The sequence below is a fragment of the Leucoraja erinacea genome, chromosome 28 (genome assembly GCF_028641065.1).
Source record: "Leucoraja erinacea ecotype New England chromosome 28, Leri_hhj_1, whole genome shotgun sequence".
Taxonomy (NCBI): domain Eukaryota; kingdom Metazoa; phylum Chordata; class Chondrichthyes; order Rajiformes; family Rajidae; genus Leucoraja; species Leucoraja erinaceus.
In genome coordinates this window covers 5,788,495-5,806,455 of record NC_073404.1, presented here as the reverse complement: position 1 = coordinate 5,806,455, position 17,961 = coordinate 5,788,495, and the positions used below count along the sequence as shown (strand labels likewise).

At 40.1% G+C, this 17,961-nt stretch overlaps 1 protein-coding gene across 3 annotated transcripts in view; it reads left to right on the top strand.

Annotated features, from left to right (window-relative positions):
• The window catches only part of nlk2 (nemo-like kinase, type 2), a 135,169-nt gene that overhangs the window by 84,023 nt on the left and 33,185 nt on the right, over positions 1-17,961 (top strand). For all 3 annotated transcript variants that reach the window (XR_008725690.1, XM_055657584.1, XM_055657582.1), the window contains exons 5-7: positions 588-673; positions 6,949-7,158; positions 12,232-12,333. Coding sequence is in view for 2 of the 3 variants with exons in the window: in XM_055657584.1 (XP_055513559.1) it covers positions 588-673; positions 6,949-7,158; positions 12,232-12,333 (398 nt within the window). In the remaining variant the exon portion in view is untranslated. The remainder of the gene's footprint in view (positions 1-587; positions 674-6,948; positions 7,159-12,231; positions 12,334-17,961) is intronic.

Here is a 17,961-nt window from a genome sequence, read left to right as displayed (position 1 = left end):
TTAATTGTGTGTACCATAGGGGTATCTAAAGGACTTGATGTGTGATACAGATGCAGTTTTTATTTCCAGCCACACTCTGACATGGAAATTGCAGTGTTATTTCACAAAGGGGAGAGGAATTAGGACGATGCCCTTGTACATCTCTTAGCAGGCAGACCATAAAGAATGAGAAACGGGAATATAAGTTGGTTTAGAACGCATCAGTAAATTTACCTTTTCGAAAATGTGTACTCAAATCCTAACTTTTCATTTAATGCTTGAATGGACACCAACTGATTAAAGTGGAATTAATATTTGTAGAACTTTCAGATGAAACTTTTTTTCATATCTGATTGTTAGAGATGGAATTTGATTTTGTTTTAATTTAACATTTGTTTTGAACCTGGAAATTCTAAAACCTAAAAGTACATTCTGTGATTTGAAAGTAACAAATTTTTGATAATTTAATGTATACATTTAGCGCATTCAGGACCATTTTAGTGTCCACCTTCTAGAATATGATGCAGTGTCACTGCAAGCACAAGGTGGATGCAAGTAGGGAACTTAGTGTTATATGTGTGTATTTAAGGATTTACTATTGATTTCAGGGCTGAAGTATCTGCATTCAGCTGGCATATTACACCGCGACATTAAACCAGGGAATCTTCTTGTGAACAGCAACTGTGTCCTCAAGGTGGGTTTGCTTATTTATTAACTACAAATCTATTGTAAATTAATCATGGTCATTTTTATTTTTGCTGCTTTGGCAAAATATTCTCTCTATCCTCGCCGCTTATGGTATCATTATTAATCAGTAACCTTAAATCTTTAATGATATTAAGCAAGATGCAACTTGTGTATATTGCTAACCGATGGCATCGTTGATGCACAAATATCATACTAGAAAATCATCATTAGTACTCTATAATTTATTAGGAAATGTTTCACCAGTAGTTGGCAAGCATTGGGTTTTTTCATTTGGTGATAATGTGATCTGCATGTACAAATTTGAATTGAAGGTTTCACAGGAATGTATTTATACCAATTCCTGAAAGGCTCCAGAAAGTGAGTAATTAATAATGGAAAATTAGAAGGTAGCTGAATTAAGATACAAGTATATATCTTGGAAAAGGTGGGATTGGGAGAAGGGAACTTGAAAGCTTTAATCACTGGTAGTGGAGCTGAGCAAGTTGTTGGAGCTGAAGGCTGACGAGGCAAGTAATTAAGGGCACTCTCAGTTGGGGAAGTCAGAAATCAAGGCGTTCTTGATTGCTACTATTCAGTCCCCATCAATGTGCGTCCTATAAGGTTAACTTCTGAACACATGCATTCACCTGCACACATGTTGGCCTTCATAACAAGAGGAGTTGAGTATAGGAGCAAAGATGTCCTTCTGCAGTTGTATAGGGCCCTAGTGAGACCACTCCTGGAGTATTGTGTGCAGTTTTGGTCCCCTAATTTGAGGAAGGACATTCTTGTTATCGAGGGAGTGCAGCGTAGGTTTACAAGGTTAATTCCTGAGATGGCGGACTGTCATATGCTGAGAGAATGCGAGCGGCTGGGCTTGTATACTCTGGAGTTTAGAAGGATGAGAGGGGATCTTATTGAAACATATAAGATTATAAAGGGTTTGGACACGCTAAAGGCAGGAAACATGTTCTGAAGAAGAGTTTCGGCCCGAAATGTTGCCTATTTCCTTCGCACCATAGATGCTGCTGCACCCGCTGAGTTTCTCCAGCATTTTTGTGTACCAACGTGTTCCAGATGTTGGGGGAGTCCAGAACCAGGGGCCAACACAGTATAAGACTAAGGCGTAAGCCATTTAGAATGGAACGCGGTGGAGGCCGGTTCTCTGGATACTTTCAAGAGAGAGCTAGATAAGGTTCTTAAAGGTAGCTGAGTCGGGGGATATGGGGAGAAGGCAGGAACGGGGTTCTGATTGGGGATGATCAGCTATGATCACATTGAATTGCGGTGCTGGCTCCTGCACCTATTGTCTATTGCCATCCATAACCAGTCTATACAGGAAAAATGCTCTTTGACAACATATTAAACATGTATGAAAATGTCTCATGGAGAGAAAAATTGGTTGTCCATACCCAAAATACCTTGCCTTGCCCAAAAATGAGTGGAGAAAATGTGTTGTGCCCTTTTCAACTGGGATCAGTAGAAACTATTAAATAGTGGGCTAAATCAAGAATTGCCTGGCCAAATCCCTGCGATCTACTTCACTGACCCCCCTGCGTCCAATATACAGAAGCAAGGTGTAGTCTTTGGCAGTACAGTGAAGACTCTTTGACCCAAGACCTTTGACAGGTAATGCAGATGAGCATTGCTTTATTGATTATGAAAGCTATGAATTGCAATAAATGTCTAATTGAAATGTCTAATTTGAAATTGAAAGTATTGAATTAAACTGATTTCTTAACTATTTGGCTGATCATCTCCATTAATATCGGATATTGGATCTTGTGCCATGCCTAACATAACGCAGGGTCCAAAGGTATTCTTCTCCTGCACAACTGGATCCAGCCAATGGAGAAATCTGACAGATTTAGCATCCAGAATGTTCTGCTAAATCCTGGCTTTCCATATCCCACAAGCTTTGCATGGAAGAACTAACACATGATGCATTTCAATGGCTGAATGCCAGTGGTTCTATTTCGTACTGCTTTATGAGCTAATATTTGCTTACCAATTATATGTTGTTTCATTGAAGCAAGAGTAAGTGATACTGGGTCAGAATGTTTTGGATAGCAGTTATTCAAATTAGACAAGAACATTTTGTCAGTTACAACATTGATCTAGGTCAGTTTGATTAATGTTTCGTTAAATATAATTTAACTCAAGTTTACAATGATTTCTGGAAGACCAATGGCATGAGAGCAAATTGTTGGTTAATTTATCAATTATCTTATTGAGAACACTTGTTACAAATATTACTTATTTGTAAAATATTATGGTGTTTTCCAGGACATGATTAACAGTCAGTAAATTAATATTGGTTTATATTGAGCAAATTTTGAGTGGCATCATTGGAGAAAATGTGATTAAGTGGAGAATTTGTGAAGGGAATTTGTATGTAACTGAGGAGAATAAAACACATGAAATAGTAGCGTAGCACGTATTTCAATTATGAATTATGTGGGCAGGTTTTATTGAGATCCTAGTTGCATGTGAAGCACGTATCTTGTGCCATTTTGTATATCAGCATGAGATGGGGTGGCAATATAATGCAACAGTGGGCAATCTAAATGAACGGTAAACTTAGATTTCTTGCCAAACTTGCAATGTAGGTCTAAGAAAATCCTTGCCAATTATTTGGGTCTCTTGTAGGAAAACCAAATATATAAGTGAACATGAATTGAGAGGTTTCATCTAAAGTCATTCATCCCTCCATGTGAAACTGTTTGAAAGGTTTGACCCGCTGGAGAAAATAAATAATATTGTTTTGTTCCTGAAAATAACAATAAAAATAGATAGTGGTAAAGATGTTATATGGTATGCTTGACACAGCATCCTCCCTCTGTCATTCACCCCACCCTCTCTCTCACACACACCCATCAGTTCATGCTTCTTGGCGAAGTTTAAAAAATATAACCTTCTGCCCCTCCAACCACTTCATCCTTGAGTTCACTTACACAAGGCCCACTGCTTCTGTTCCTCCTCACTATCACCTCAACAATGTCGCTCAATATCTTGTTATGTGGAATGAAGAAGCAGAGACTGACGTTTAAGAGATGCGGTTTGTTTTGTTGAATTGCAGCTGCTTATTCAAACTAAAATAATATCGCCATTAAATTCTTAACTTCTGTCAGCAACATTTGGCTGCTTGTCATTTTGTTTCAAATTTATAACTGGAAGCCAATCCAGTAGCATTTTCCTCTTGAAAAGTCCTCGTATATATGCATGTCAGAATGTGAAAGGAACAGACCACTTAAAATGCTATTTCAAGATTACACCAGCCAATTATTAGTTCAAGGTCAATTTTTCATTATATTATATATGAGGGTGTATGACCTTAAAAGAGGCTGAATAAATTCTGGCTGGTCTAGTCCACTTCAAAGCCCAAAAGTTTATACTTGGCTGGTCTCTGCTTTAATTCTAAAGGAAACCACCTGGTATTAGACTGTCTGCATGTAGTGTACAAGATATTAAATGGTTCAAGTATCTTTACACATTGGGCTTCTTTAAAGAAACAACAAAAAAAACTTGCATGTTTCAATACCATTGGAGATCTTCTGATACAGAATACGTGTGAATATCGTAGAGAAAATTAAGTTTTACCATACTGCAAAATAGATCAAGTTTGGAAAGAATTACATTTCTGAGTAGTTGAACAGCTGGTCATGAGCAAGATTTCTGTTTTGTATTGAGAATTTTGACATTGCGGCAATAGCTGCAGTAAACATCAAACAAGGCATTAAATTGTAGTGGTTGAGGGAAAACGGATAAATTGTGATGAGCATGATATTGGTCAAAGTTTGGATTGAGGGCCCTCCAATGAGCAGGAAAGGTACTTGGACTGCACATTGCTATCGCAGTATCTCATCTTAATAAGCAAGTTCGGAATTCCGAAAAACGCAGGGAATCATGGGATTTGTCAAAGGTTGAACGCTATAAATAAAAATCGAATGAAGCTCTAGATTCAGTGAGTATAGGTTGGGTCCGTTTTTTTTTTTTAATTTGTCTTTTTTCAGTGGGAGCCGGGGGGAGGGGGGGGGGGAGAGGAGGAGTAGAGAGACCGGGTGGGGACACACACCCACAAGCGCTGTCGAACAGCCACTGGACCATCCCCGGTGCCCTTTCTCCGCCCCCCCCACTCGAGAGTCCCATCCCCGCCTGAGGTGCGGCCAGAGACGTCCGGACCGACGGGACACTGGTCCCCAGCATGCAGAAGCGCCAACCCCAACTCACCTCCGCCTTTCCCGCCGGGCCAACCGACAGCCCAACAACACCAGCGGCCCCAGACGCACAGCCAGTGCTAACTCCAGCCCAACCCTGCCCCAACTCCTGAGGTACCCACTCCCCAATGGACTGCTACGGTGACATGTGCCAGTTCGCCCACGGCCTTAGCCGCCACCCCAAGTACAAGCCGTAACATGCACACCACTGGTTTCTGCCCCTATGATGCCTGCTGCCACTTCATCCACGACCCTGAGGAGGAGCGAGGGCCCCGGCCACGCCTGCGCCAGAGCGCCAGCCTGGGCTCGGCCTCCTCCGGCTGGCGCAAGACTGGGTCGCGCTGCGGGCGGCCTTCAGCCCCGACCTGGATTTAGAGCTGGCCCAATCTCTGGGCTGGACAGGGGAGGGGGAGGAGGTTGCTGCTGCCGCCAGCATCACCAACAGTACCAGCAGCTCCAGAGGGCGCCCGGCCTTCCATGACCGGCGGGATTCCATCTGCAGACTCTCCGACCAGGACAACTCCAGCAGCAGCGGCTCCGAGTCGCCCGTCTTCGGGAAGGGGCGGCGGCTGCCCATCTTCAGCAGGGTGTCGGACTGAGTGGAGGGGGGTGGAGGGCTGTCAGGGCCAACCCGGCGACCCAACAGCAACTCCACAGTACTCGCAGCGACGAAGAGCCGACCCCGACTACGGACGAAACGCAAGCCTGCACACAATGCAGTACCACCGTTGCCAAGACTGTTTTATGGCTAGTGACCTATGACCTGGGCATGCGCAGTTAGAACTCGCTTATAGAAAAATATCAAATAATGTGTCATTACCACATTTATCATTTCTGGCTGGTACTCCAAATAGTTCACAACTTCCCAATCTCACATTTGAAAATCAAAGCTGTTTGCCTGGGAGAGAATGGGAACCCAAGCCAAATGGTGCAAATTGTATGTGTAGGAAGGAACTGCCAATGCTGGTTTAAGCCGAAGATAGACACACAATGCTGGAGTAACTCAGCGGGACAGGCAGCATCTCTGGAGAGAAGGAATGGGTGACGTTTCAGGTCGGGTCTGAAGAAGTGTCTCGACCCAAAACGTTTCCCATTCGTTACCCATTCCTTCTCTCCAGGGATGCTATCTGAACCGCACAGTTACTCCAGCATTTTCTCTATCTTCGGTCTAAATTAAGGGTTTTTTACTACAATAGGTTTCTTCATCCTGAATATGGACATTGTTTCCACCCTACCCCAAGCAAATATGTGTAATTTTTTAATCTGCAATTGGGAACCATTGAGGTATTTATAAATCTAACCAATGAATAATCCTTAAGAATGATCCTAAATTGTTAACATTAGGAAGGTTCACACTCAAAGAATCTTAATCTACCCTAGCTTGACACTGCTTTGTCTGATATTGCAGGTTTACGCTAAAGGAATCATTTATTAGTGATCAGAAGTTGGAAAGTTAACCAAAAAAATCCATCTAAGGGTGGGAAAACTGCCCAACTGCTTCAAGGTCAGCTAGTTTAGAACATTTATTATTGAATTGGGATCTTTTGCTTCTGTGCGACTCTTCAGCTGACCCTGTGAAATGCAACATCAGCACTTGAGGGTCTGCATTTTTGTTAATGTCCTAGCAATTTCGATGTTTGCTCTTTATTCTTCTGACAACTCTTTTTGCCTTCCAAATGTTTACCTGTTCTTCAATATGACTACAATACTGCAATCTTGCACAGACGACAATCTCTCAGTATTTTGCTGAAATGTCTATATTTTATTTGAAAATTGGCTGCAATTTTCTTACAGATGTAGACATTAAACTGGATGTCATTTCTTGGTAATTTAATATAAAGGTATTATTCAGGTAGCTTTGTTCAACAGCAAATTCCTTGAATCAAAAATATTTTATTGTACCTTGGCCTTGAGTGCAAAACTTATGTTCAGGTTAGATGTTTTTGGAATATATTTTAAACTTGATGGCTTCAACCTTATTTAAAAAGTAAGTTACTGAACTTAATTTTATGATGTAGCTTTAGCATTTATTGTTAGAATCTCAAAACATTCTGTTTTCTTGCAGATCTGTGACTTTGGTCTTGCCAGAGTAGAAGAACTTGATGAGTCTCGCCACATGACGCAGGAAGTTGTTACTCAGTATTATCGAGCACCAGAGATCCTAATGGGCAGTCGCCATTACACCAATGCCATTGATATCTGGTCTGTAGGATGCATCTTTGCAGAACTCTTAGGTCGTAGAATCTTATTTCAGGCACAAAGTCCTATTCAACAGGTAATTCAATGGACTACAATGCTTTAAATGTGCCTTGGTCTTTCGTATGTATATATACTGATAATGCTGCACTATGGATACTCTTATTTTGTATAGTCACTATGAAATATTGGTCTGCCATGTTGCGTAGCAGGTTTCCTTCGGTTTATGTGCAGGAGGGACCTGCTGTGAACTTTCTCGATAGGAATTCAGATTCAAACCTTTATCTGTGAGGAACCTCTTGGTTAAAAAATATTCTCAAACATAACAGATGGACAAGAGATTAAAAAAATAGAGATGCATATCTGGAATGTTAACTGTTTAACACTTCACTGTTGAATTCAGAACAAATATCTTTCTAACCAATTTGAAATTCTTACTCCGATTCAAGCTTGTTCCAGTTTGCAGGCTTATCTGAACAACTCCCTTTATGTGCCTTGATCATATCTCTTAATGCAATTACCACTGATGTCATTTTCCACTTTAAATATTTCAGCAGGCTGTGTTATGTGGAAAACTCCAGACTAAAAACACAGTGACACAACTGGTGGAGCTGCTGTCTAACAAATTCAACAATCCATGTTCAATACTGACCTCTGGTACTACCTACAGTGCCCTCCATAATGTTTGGGACAGATCCATCATTTATTTATTTGCCTCTGTACTCCACAATTTGAGTTTTGTAATAGAAATAAATCATGTGGGTAAAGTGCACTTTGTCAGATTTTGTTAAAGACCATTTTTTATCCATTTTGGTTTTACCATGTAGAAATTGCAGCTGTGTTTATACATAGTCCCCCGCCCCCATTTCAGGGCACCATGATGTTTGGGACACGTGGCTTAACAGGCATTTGTAATTGCTCAGGTGTGTTTAATTGCCTCCTTAATGCGGGTATAAGAGAGCTCTCAGCACCTAGTCTTTCCATCACCTATGGAAACTTTTATTGCTGTTTATCAACATGAGGATCAAAGTTGTGCCAATGAAAGTCAAATAAGCCATTATGAGACTGAGAAACAAGAATAAAACTGTTAGAGAAATCAGCCAAACTGTATTCTTACCCAAATCAACTGTTTGGAACATCATTAAGATGAAAGAGAGCACTGGTGAGCCTATTAATTGCAAAGGGACTGGCAGGCCAAGGAAGACCTTCACAGCTGATGACAGAAGAATACTCTATAATTAAAAAAAATCTCCAAACACCTGTCCGACAGATCAGAAACCCTCTTCAGGAGTCAGGTGTGGATTTGACAATGACCACTGTCCACAAAAGACTTCATGAACAGAAATACAGAGGCTACACTGCAAGATGCAAACCACTGGTTAGCCGCAAAAATAGGATGGCCGGGTTACAGTTTGCCAAGAAGTACTTAAAAGAGCAACCACAATTCTGGAAAAAGGTCTTGTGGACAGATGAGACAAAGATGAACTTGTATCAGAGTGATGGCAAGAGCAAAGTATGGAGGAGCGAAGGAACTGCCCAAGATCCAAAACATACCACCTCATCTGTGAAACACGGTGGTGGGGGTGTTATGGCCTGGGCATGTATGAATTCTGAAGGTACTGGCTCACTTATCTTCATTGACGATACAACTGCTGATGGTAGTAGCATAATGAATTGGCACCTCCTATCTGCTCAAGTTCAAACAATTGCCTCAAAACACATTGGCCGGCGGTTCATTCTACAGCAAGACAATGATCCCAAACATACTACTTTTTCAAAGCGGTCAATTCTTGAGTGGCCAAGTCAATCACCTGATCTGAACCCAATTGTGCATGCCTTTTATATGCTGAAGAGAAAACGGAAGGGAACAAGCCCCCAAAACAAGCATAAGCTAAAGATGGCTGCAATACAGGCCTGGCAGAGCATCACCAGAGAAGTCACCCAGCAACTGGTGATGTCCATGAATCTCAGACTTCAAGCAAAGGATTGCATGCAAAGGATATGCAACAAAATACTAAACATGACTACTTTAATTTGCATGACATTGCTGCGTCCCAAACATTATGGTGCCCTGAAATAGGGGGGACTATGTATAAACACCGCTGTAATTTCTACATGGTAAAACTAGAATGTATAAAAATGGCCTTTAATAAAATCTGACTATGTGCACTTTAATCACTTGTGAATTTTTTTCTTTCTATTACAAATCTCAAAATGTGGAGGATAGAGGCAAATAAATAAATGATGGATCTTTGTCCCAAACATTATGGAGGCCGCTGTATGTAGAATTTGCCATTTTCTGGGACTTCATAGGCTTCCTCTGGGTGCTCCAGTTTTCACCTATGATGTATGGTTTGGTGGGTTAACTGACCACTGTAAATTTATCCTGGTGTGACTATCATTGAGCTATTTCAGTTCTATATTGCACATCTGCATTGTGCACATTCTGTATTTCACCATAAAACAGAGATAATGTGTGCAAATTCATGAATTAAAGTGGAGGAGCTGGAATGGATTCAGGATGTTACACATAAATGGATTCAAGATGTAACACCAAAAAACAGCCTGTTCCCTCAATCTAAATGAGAGCATTTTCTCATTGGCCTACTTTTCTCCTTGCTCAAATCTAAATCCACTTCTGTTTCAACCTCACCATTAGTCGGAGGACAACACTGGAAATATAGAAACAAGGAACAAGCAGATGGTGGTCTTCTTGCTGCTACCATTGGGCAGGAGGTACAGAAGCCTGAAGTCTTGCTCCATGAGATTCAGGAAGAGCTATTTTCCTACAACTATTAGATCAGCCCTAATCTTACCAGCAATGAAACACCATGGACCTCTTGTTGGTTTCCTCGATGTGTATTTTTGCAAAATGTGTGTAAAGTTTGAGATTTATGTACAATTTCTGTGTAATTAGTTTTTGTTATTTGAGTCTGTGTGCCTGTGATGCTGCTGCAAGATTCTCATTGTACCTGTCCTCACTATAATTGTGCATATGACATTACAGTTTGATATCTCTCAAACTGTAATACGTACCACTAAGACAAAGGTAGTTGGTATATTGGAAAACCAGCACTTGCAAGTTTCCCTCCCAAGCTGCACACCATCCCGACTTGGAAATATATTTTTTCCCCTCATTACCACTGTGTCCAACTCCATGGTTTCCCGGCCCAATACAAGTATGGAAGTCCCTTCATGAGAAAGTCTGCAGCAGTTTGAGAACATGCATCTCCTCAAGACCATTTAGAAACCAGCAATAAATAAAGACCTTTCCAGACTGAAGAATGGTCCCAACCCAAAACGTCACGCATCCTTTTTCTCCAGAGATGCTGCCTGACTCAGTGACTTACTCCAGCACTTTGTGTCTATCATTGACAAAACTGGAAAAGTCTTATTCTTTAAGGTTTAAAGATCTCTGCAAAATATCAAACATTCAAACAAAAATACGCACACTGAGGAAACCAACAAGAGGTGGTCCATGGTGTTTCATTGCTGAGGTAAGATTAGGGCTGAGCAGGTCAATTACGAAATCTAATAGTTGTTGAAAACTAGCTGTTCTAGAATCTCATTGAGTGGGTCTTCAGGCTTCTGTACCTCCTGTCTAATGGTAGTAGCAAGAAGAAGGCATGCCCCAGATGGTGGGATCCTTGACGATATAAGCCGTCACCTTGATTTTGACTCATTTAGAAGCTTTAAATGGTGGGGAGGTCTGTCCCTGAATGGGCCAGGCCAAGTCTATCACTCTGCAGCCTCTTGTGTTTATGTACATTGGGATTGCCATACAAGGTCAGATGCAACCGGTCAGGATACTTTCTACAGTGCATTTGCAGATGTTTGTCAGAGAATTTGGTGACATGCCGAGTCTCTGTCTACTTCTAAGAATGTATAGACACACCAAGGTGATTCCTGCAATATTGGGGAAGTTGAAATCCTTTTCTGCCATGACGTTATTGGTCTTGAACCTCAGTGATTTGCCTAAATACACTTCTGTCTTTTGCTGACTCTTGGTATGAAGCACAATGAGCTGAGATTTCCCTGATTGCCAGCCTCCCTGTGCCTGGGAGTCATGCATACCTTTTATAACTCCCCTTCCTTGAAGTGCAGATTGATCACCCATTTAAAAACGCACTCTCCTCATACCTTTTGGCCTTCTAGATGAACTGCAGTGCCTACGGTTGGAGTTTTCTTGTTTTCTAAAAATGTTTTCTTGTCGATGTATGATCATGTGCTACGTAACATCATAGCGTCTGAAGTCGATGTTGAGGACACCCAGTTTTGCTGAACACTTAAGCTCAGTCAACCAAGGCTGATTCCTGGTTGCTAACCTTCCTATTTCCATATGGGAATATGTAACTGAAAATTAGCTGTACAGTTTAATATTCCCTACTGATGAATAAAATGTTCTCTAAAGTGGATTGTTTGTTTGGAGAAAAGATGCATCTATTTATATCCATGTATTTTTGTGCTTATCCAATTACATATCCAGCAAAATAAAGTATTTGGTAAAGTAATCAGGCACGGGTGATCAAACCAAATTTATGCAGTTGGCGTCGATGGTTGTCACATGATTTCTCAGTGTATTTGGCTACATTCCTATGTTAAAGCGGCTACAGAAATCTGCAATTTGTTGTAATCACACTTGTTTAGAAAAAAGCAATCCTGTAGCAAAACTATAGAAGATCAATTGTTAATCAGACTTTTTTCCCAACAGCTGCAAATAAATTTGCACATTCCTATGGTTCAACTTCTGTAAATCTTACCATGAAACAATATACACTTCTTTTTGCCAAAAGCGCTCCGATCGATACGTTCTCTTTAGCATTGTGGCCACATATCAGACCCTTTTTGACAATTAATATCATTAGATTCTTGGTTTTGATTGAAAATCAGTAACCTTCATTAAAAAACAATGCATTTTAGTAAATTGCCACGATTGTGGAGCATAATTATTTTTTTATAGTTCAAATATTGCCTATAATTTTATTAGGCTTGAATGGAAGTAAATTGAGTTTCTTTCTTGAAATTGAAAAGTAAACTTTTTACTGTATTAGCAGTTAATTTTGTTCCCTTGAAATATGAATTTTTTAATCAATTTCTTTTTAACACTGAAACAGTGATTACCCTAAACAGTTAATTATTTGTCTAATGACAGTTGGACTTGATCACAGATCTGTTGGGAACTCCATCATTAGAAGCCATGCGAACAGCTTGTGAGGGTGCCAAGGCTCACATACTCAGGGGTCCTCATAAACAGGTAAGATTTCATCTATTCGATTTTGCAGGCACAAACTTTTGGTGGCTGCACCAGCAGTCAGATAGGTCAAGATGTTTGACTTTGTATGCAAACTATATTTGGTGAATGCATACAATCTTTATTATACAAAATTATATTTTTTAAGTTTTCTAATTAAAAAAAAAAAAAATTCCTGATATTTGACTATATCTATTTTTTTTTGTTAAATGTCAGCTTACTCCTACTGTTTACCATTCTTGGGAATTACTTCCTAAGTTATTAGCAGTCCCTGCAGGATCTCTTTTCAGAACTCAAATTATCCATGAGTCAAGATGTGTCAATGGATTATTTAACAATTAAGATAATGGCCCAATACTGTTTTTTCATTTTGTAGAACCACTACAGAATCATTGCACACAACAGTGATGCAGTACAAGCAGACACAAGAAATTGCAGATGCTGTAATCTGGAGCACAAAACTGCTGGATGGACACGGCAGATCAGGAAGCATCTGTAGAGGCAGAGATTAGGTCAGGTTGACCCCCTGCCATCGAGCTGCTAACCATTCCTCTGCCTCCACATGAACCGCTATATCCCTTCAGAAGTCTGTGATCCAGATCAGTATATTCTGAAAGAACAGCAAGAAAAAGGTTTCTTGAAGAAACCATAAATGAAAAATCTGAATCAGGAAATGTGAATAGTTAGGTTTGGAGGGATATGGGCCAAACGTGGACAGGTGGGACGTGACAGTGTTGCTGGGACATGTTGGTCAATGTGGGCAAGTTGGGCAGAAGGGCCTGCTTCCATGCTATATGACTCTCCAACTCCCAATTCACATGCAGAAAGCAAAAAAGGGAACAAAAACAGGCTAGAGAAATGTGACCAAAAATATATTTTTTAAATTTATACCTATACCTATTTAAATATTGATAAAATGAGATGCTAGATTTGAATTTACTTCATCACCTGAGATGATTTGATCATAATTAAAACATAAAATATAATTTTAAAAATAACTTGTTCACTTCAATGAAGAAGCCCAAACGTTTCTCATGACCTAGTGGAAAAATGTATGTACGCATGTTGTTCCCAAATCTCTTGGTAAGCTCTATAGCCCAGATTCCATCTGAATAGGGGAACTGAGAAAGCAACTTCCTACTTATTTTTAGCTGTGAATATTCAGACTTCAAAAGTTGCTGTTCAGTTTCTTCAAGTAATACTGACCATTATTACCTGATCATTATCTCTATTGCAAAGATCTAGCCTATTGCAGCACAATTTGTCTCAGCCTGATAACCTACTTGCACAGTAGCACCCACTGAAAGTAGATCTATTTGGCCGACTTCACTGATTCAAGCTAGTGAACAAAGGTTAAACAACTTAAATGTAAAATCAATTTGCCTAGCAAACTTGAATTAAGGGCCTTTTTAATTCAGAAGAAAATTTCATTAGTTTTTAATTGACCGATTGTTCTGATGATTTTTCAAATACGTCCTTGCAAATAATTGTGAATTATTTGCCTTTTTATGAAGCAATAAATCTAAGTCTAGATAAATTAAAACCTGATACCTGAGAAGCAAATTTAATGAACTAAGCTGTCTAATGTGGATATTGTTTTTGGAAAAACTACAGATGCACCTTTTAAGAGCATTACCTTCCTTATGTTATCACCATAAAATTGATAGATCACTTCCATGACCTTCTCAAAAGCAGTTCTTATTGATAAAGACCAACAAGGGAGCAATGGCCTGATGAAACCCATCATTTCCAATATTATTCTACAGTTCCCAATTTATCTTATTTTACAGGATCATGAAGGTCATTAGGCTTTGTGCACTAATAAATGTCTTTAAGATGCAAACCCTCTTTAGAAAAGCACATTACACAGGCAGTCAAAGTGACGTAAAGAATACTTGGATGTTTTAAAATAGACAAATGCAATATATAAATGAAAGAACAAGTGTATTGAACGAGTCTTTGGATTGGATTTTTTCGTGTTGTGATGCATTAAGGAAATGTGTAGAATTGTTGCTCAAATGTGGCAGAGCAAGTGACATCCAAAATGAAACTCCAGTACTCTTTGGAGATCAACGGTTATGGGGAGAAGCCAGGAGAATGGGGTTGAGAGGGAAAAATAGAGCAGCCGTGATCAAATGGCAAAGCAGACTTGATGGGCAGAATGGCCTAATTCTGTTCCTATGCCTTGTGGTCTTATAATTTGAAGTTGTGTGGGCTGTGTGGCCTCCAAGGAAAATTGTTATTGTATCTGACTCTAAATGTTCCTTTTTACCAAAGTTTAACAAATCTGAAGTTTGCAAATCTGAAGTTTGTCTGCATGTTTGCTTTATTTAAGCATTATGGCTGAAAGGACGTGGGAAGTTGTGGGTTTTGGCTGCTTTGTTCGTTGCCTTTAAGTGTCTTAGCAGCTTCAAGGTTATGTACAGATTTTCATTCTGCCATTTAACAAATTAATTCTGCCAATGAGTTTTTCAGCACTTTGACTTTGTGATGCTTTGCTTATTTATTGTGACATGTACCACTGGTTGCTCACAAGCGTAATTGCAAAGAGGTGGCATAAATTATTGATTTGCACATTCATCTTGTCTGAATTCAACATTTCCAATTTCATTGAACTGTGCTATTTGAATGTCAAGGAGAGCGAATTACAATGGGTTCGTCAAAAAGCAAAATACCTGCTTTCAAACGCTTATTAAATGAGTTAGGAAATCGGGATTTAAACAGTAAAGGATTAAATTTAATATACATTTGTATTTTTTTATTTTGCATTTCAATTGGCGTAGCTGCAATGAATGAAATACAGATCCTTTAGCTTCTTTGGAAACTACTTCATTTAGCACTAAAGTAGACAAAAGTGCTGGAGAAACTCAGCGGGTGCAGCAGCATCTATGGAGCGAAGGAAATAGGCAACGTTTCGTCCCGAAACGTTGCCTATTTCCTTCGCTCCATAGGTGCTGCTGCACCCGCTGAGTTTCTCCAGCACTTTTGTCTACCTTCGATTTTCCAGCATCTGCAGTTCCTTCTTAAACACTTCATTTAGAACTACTTTTGAAATGCGGACCTCCTTTTAAAGTTGTGTGATTTTTGATACATCAAATAAACAACATCAGATCTAGTTGAAATGGTTGAAGAGAATATATTTCTCGATGGTAGTAGCAGATGGGGAAGGGAGAAGTGAGACCATACAAAAAAAAATAAGATCATGAAAAACGGCTGTAGCAAACAAGAAAAATGAAAATGAATAACTTGAGTGCCTGGCTTAATTGACTACTCCAGATCCATACTTCTTCCAACTGTCAATTTTTGTAACAATGCAGACTTTGCAGCTGAATTTGTTTTTCCCTTCAAGCAGAGATTGTTAAGGAAGTATTTATTGCAAATGTTCAAAATTAAGTGGGAATTTGTAAGTGTGGATATTAGAGCAAATATTTCTATTTACATAGCATACTTAATGTTCCAATGTATCCAAATCTTTTATGCACGACTGTCTTAAAAAAAAAAACCCCTATATACATAAGGACAAACGATCAAAAGCTTGGTCAATGAGGTAGTGTTGTGGAGAGTATTAAAGTTGAAAGTAAACAGAGACAGAATTCAAGGACAGCATATAATGCTTTGGGAGTTGAAGGCACTGCCACGATGCTGTACCAGTGATTAAATTCAGCTCGAGCAGAGACCAGATAAGAAGAATGCAAACATTTTCCATTAAAAGTAAATAGAAGATTAAAGGTAGGAAAAGACAAGATCATGAGACTGATTCAAAAGTAGGGATGTGAATTTTAAAAGCAAGCCTTTGTTTAACTGGGTCTTGTTCATTGTTGTCACATTTCTTGTCTAATGCACAAGTATAGTGAGGAACAGCTGCAGTGTAAAATTAATCAGCAGCGTTACAGGCACTGACTCAGACAAACACATGAAAACAAAGTATACATTACTTATACTTCAAATTTCTAAAATAAAGTTTTGAGAACTGGAGTGTTGATAATTAGAAATAAACACAATTCCATGTTAATGCAAGAGCTGGAACACAGTCAATTCTGTTATCGCAAATTGTCAAGAGTAACATTACCGGGATCACTTGTTTTCTAACTGCCTCTGCACAAAACTTGAGATAACAGTGGGACAGGTTCTGTATTCATATATTCAGCAGGTGAGCTGAAGCCAAGTTGGAAAATAAGTAAACCTAATAATAGTAAAGATGTTTAGTGTGAAAGTCATCGCTTTAGGCCAGATGTCCGGTTTAAATGAAAGGTCCAAATAAACTTGGATAGAAAGTCGAGTTTGTGATGGGGATCAAGGATAGCTTCCGCTCTCTTGAAAGTTCATGTGTCATTCATGTGGAAATTTTTGGTAATGAAACCTGAGGAGCACGCAGAAGAGAGAAGTGGCTGTGGATAAGCCCTCATACCAGAAGCAACTGGCAAGTGCTAGAAGGAATGACATATTCATTTGACAATACTTCTCGTGCTCTGTGCTTATCTGGTTGTTGTCTAATAAGTGCAATCCTACTCATCTAAACATAGTCATTGAGAGCCGTTGTTGGTGAGGTTATCCTGTTCCCCTTGTTCCCTTAGGGAAGAACGTACGGAAGCTTGAAAGTATACACCACAAGACTCGGGAACAGATTCTTACCCTCTGTTATTAGGTTTCTGGACGTTCATTCCATAATCTAGAGTATTGCCTGATTCAACTCTACCCTATTGCGGACATTAGACTTTGTCTCTGGAACTGATGTACTAGTAGGCCCCCCTCGGTCATGACTGACCATGGGTGATGCATCCTAATTGTTGGCTGCTTGCTCCAAACCACAGCTGGAGCAGCATCGCTTGTGGCTGAAGAGACCAATGTGGGGGTGACGGTCTCTGTGGCAAAGGTCACATTTGTGTGTGGCCTCTGGTTTGTTCTTCTTGGTTCTTCTTGGTTTCTTGGTCCTCCAAAATATTCCAAATGGAATTTAAACTGGAGGTGGAAGGTTGTTGAAGTTGCTGCGCTCCTTTCTGTGTGCCCGCTTGTCTGCCGCTGCGTTCAACAGTTTCACTTCCCCTGTTTTGAGATGTTGGTTCAGGGTACCCCACCACCTTGTGCGGTCAGTTGCAAGGCTCTCCCTGGACTCCACATCGATGTCGAACGCATTTGTATCTCTCTTGCAGACGTCCTTGTAACGTAGCTGGGGGCGGCCGATGGTTCTCCTCCCAGATGTCAGGTCTCCATAGAGGATGTCTTTTGGAATACGGCCATCCTCCATGCGGTGGACATGGCCTAGCCACCGCCGTCTGCGCTATCTGAGTAGAGTTTACATACTGGGAAGGCCAACGCGAGACAGGATCTCGGCGTTGGACACTCTGTCTTGCCAGGATATGCCCAGTATACGGCGGATGCTTCTCAGGTGGGAAAAAGGGAAGTACAACGAGACCTGGGTGTCCTTGTACACCAGTCACTGAAAGTAAACATGCAGAAACAGCAGGCAGTGAAGACAGCTAATGGCATTCAGCGTAGGTTCACGAGGTTAATCCCCGGGATGGCAGGGCTGTCATATGAGTAAAGATTGGAAAGATTGGGCTTGAATTCACTGGAATTTAGAAGGATAAGAGGGGATCTTATAGAAACATATACAATTATAAAAGGACTGGA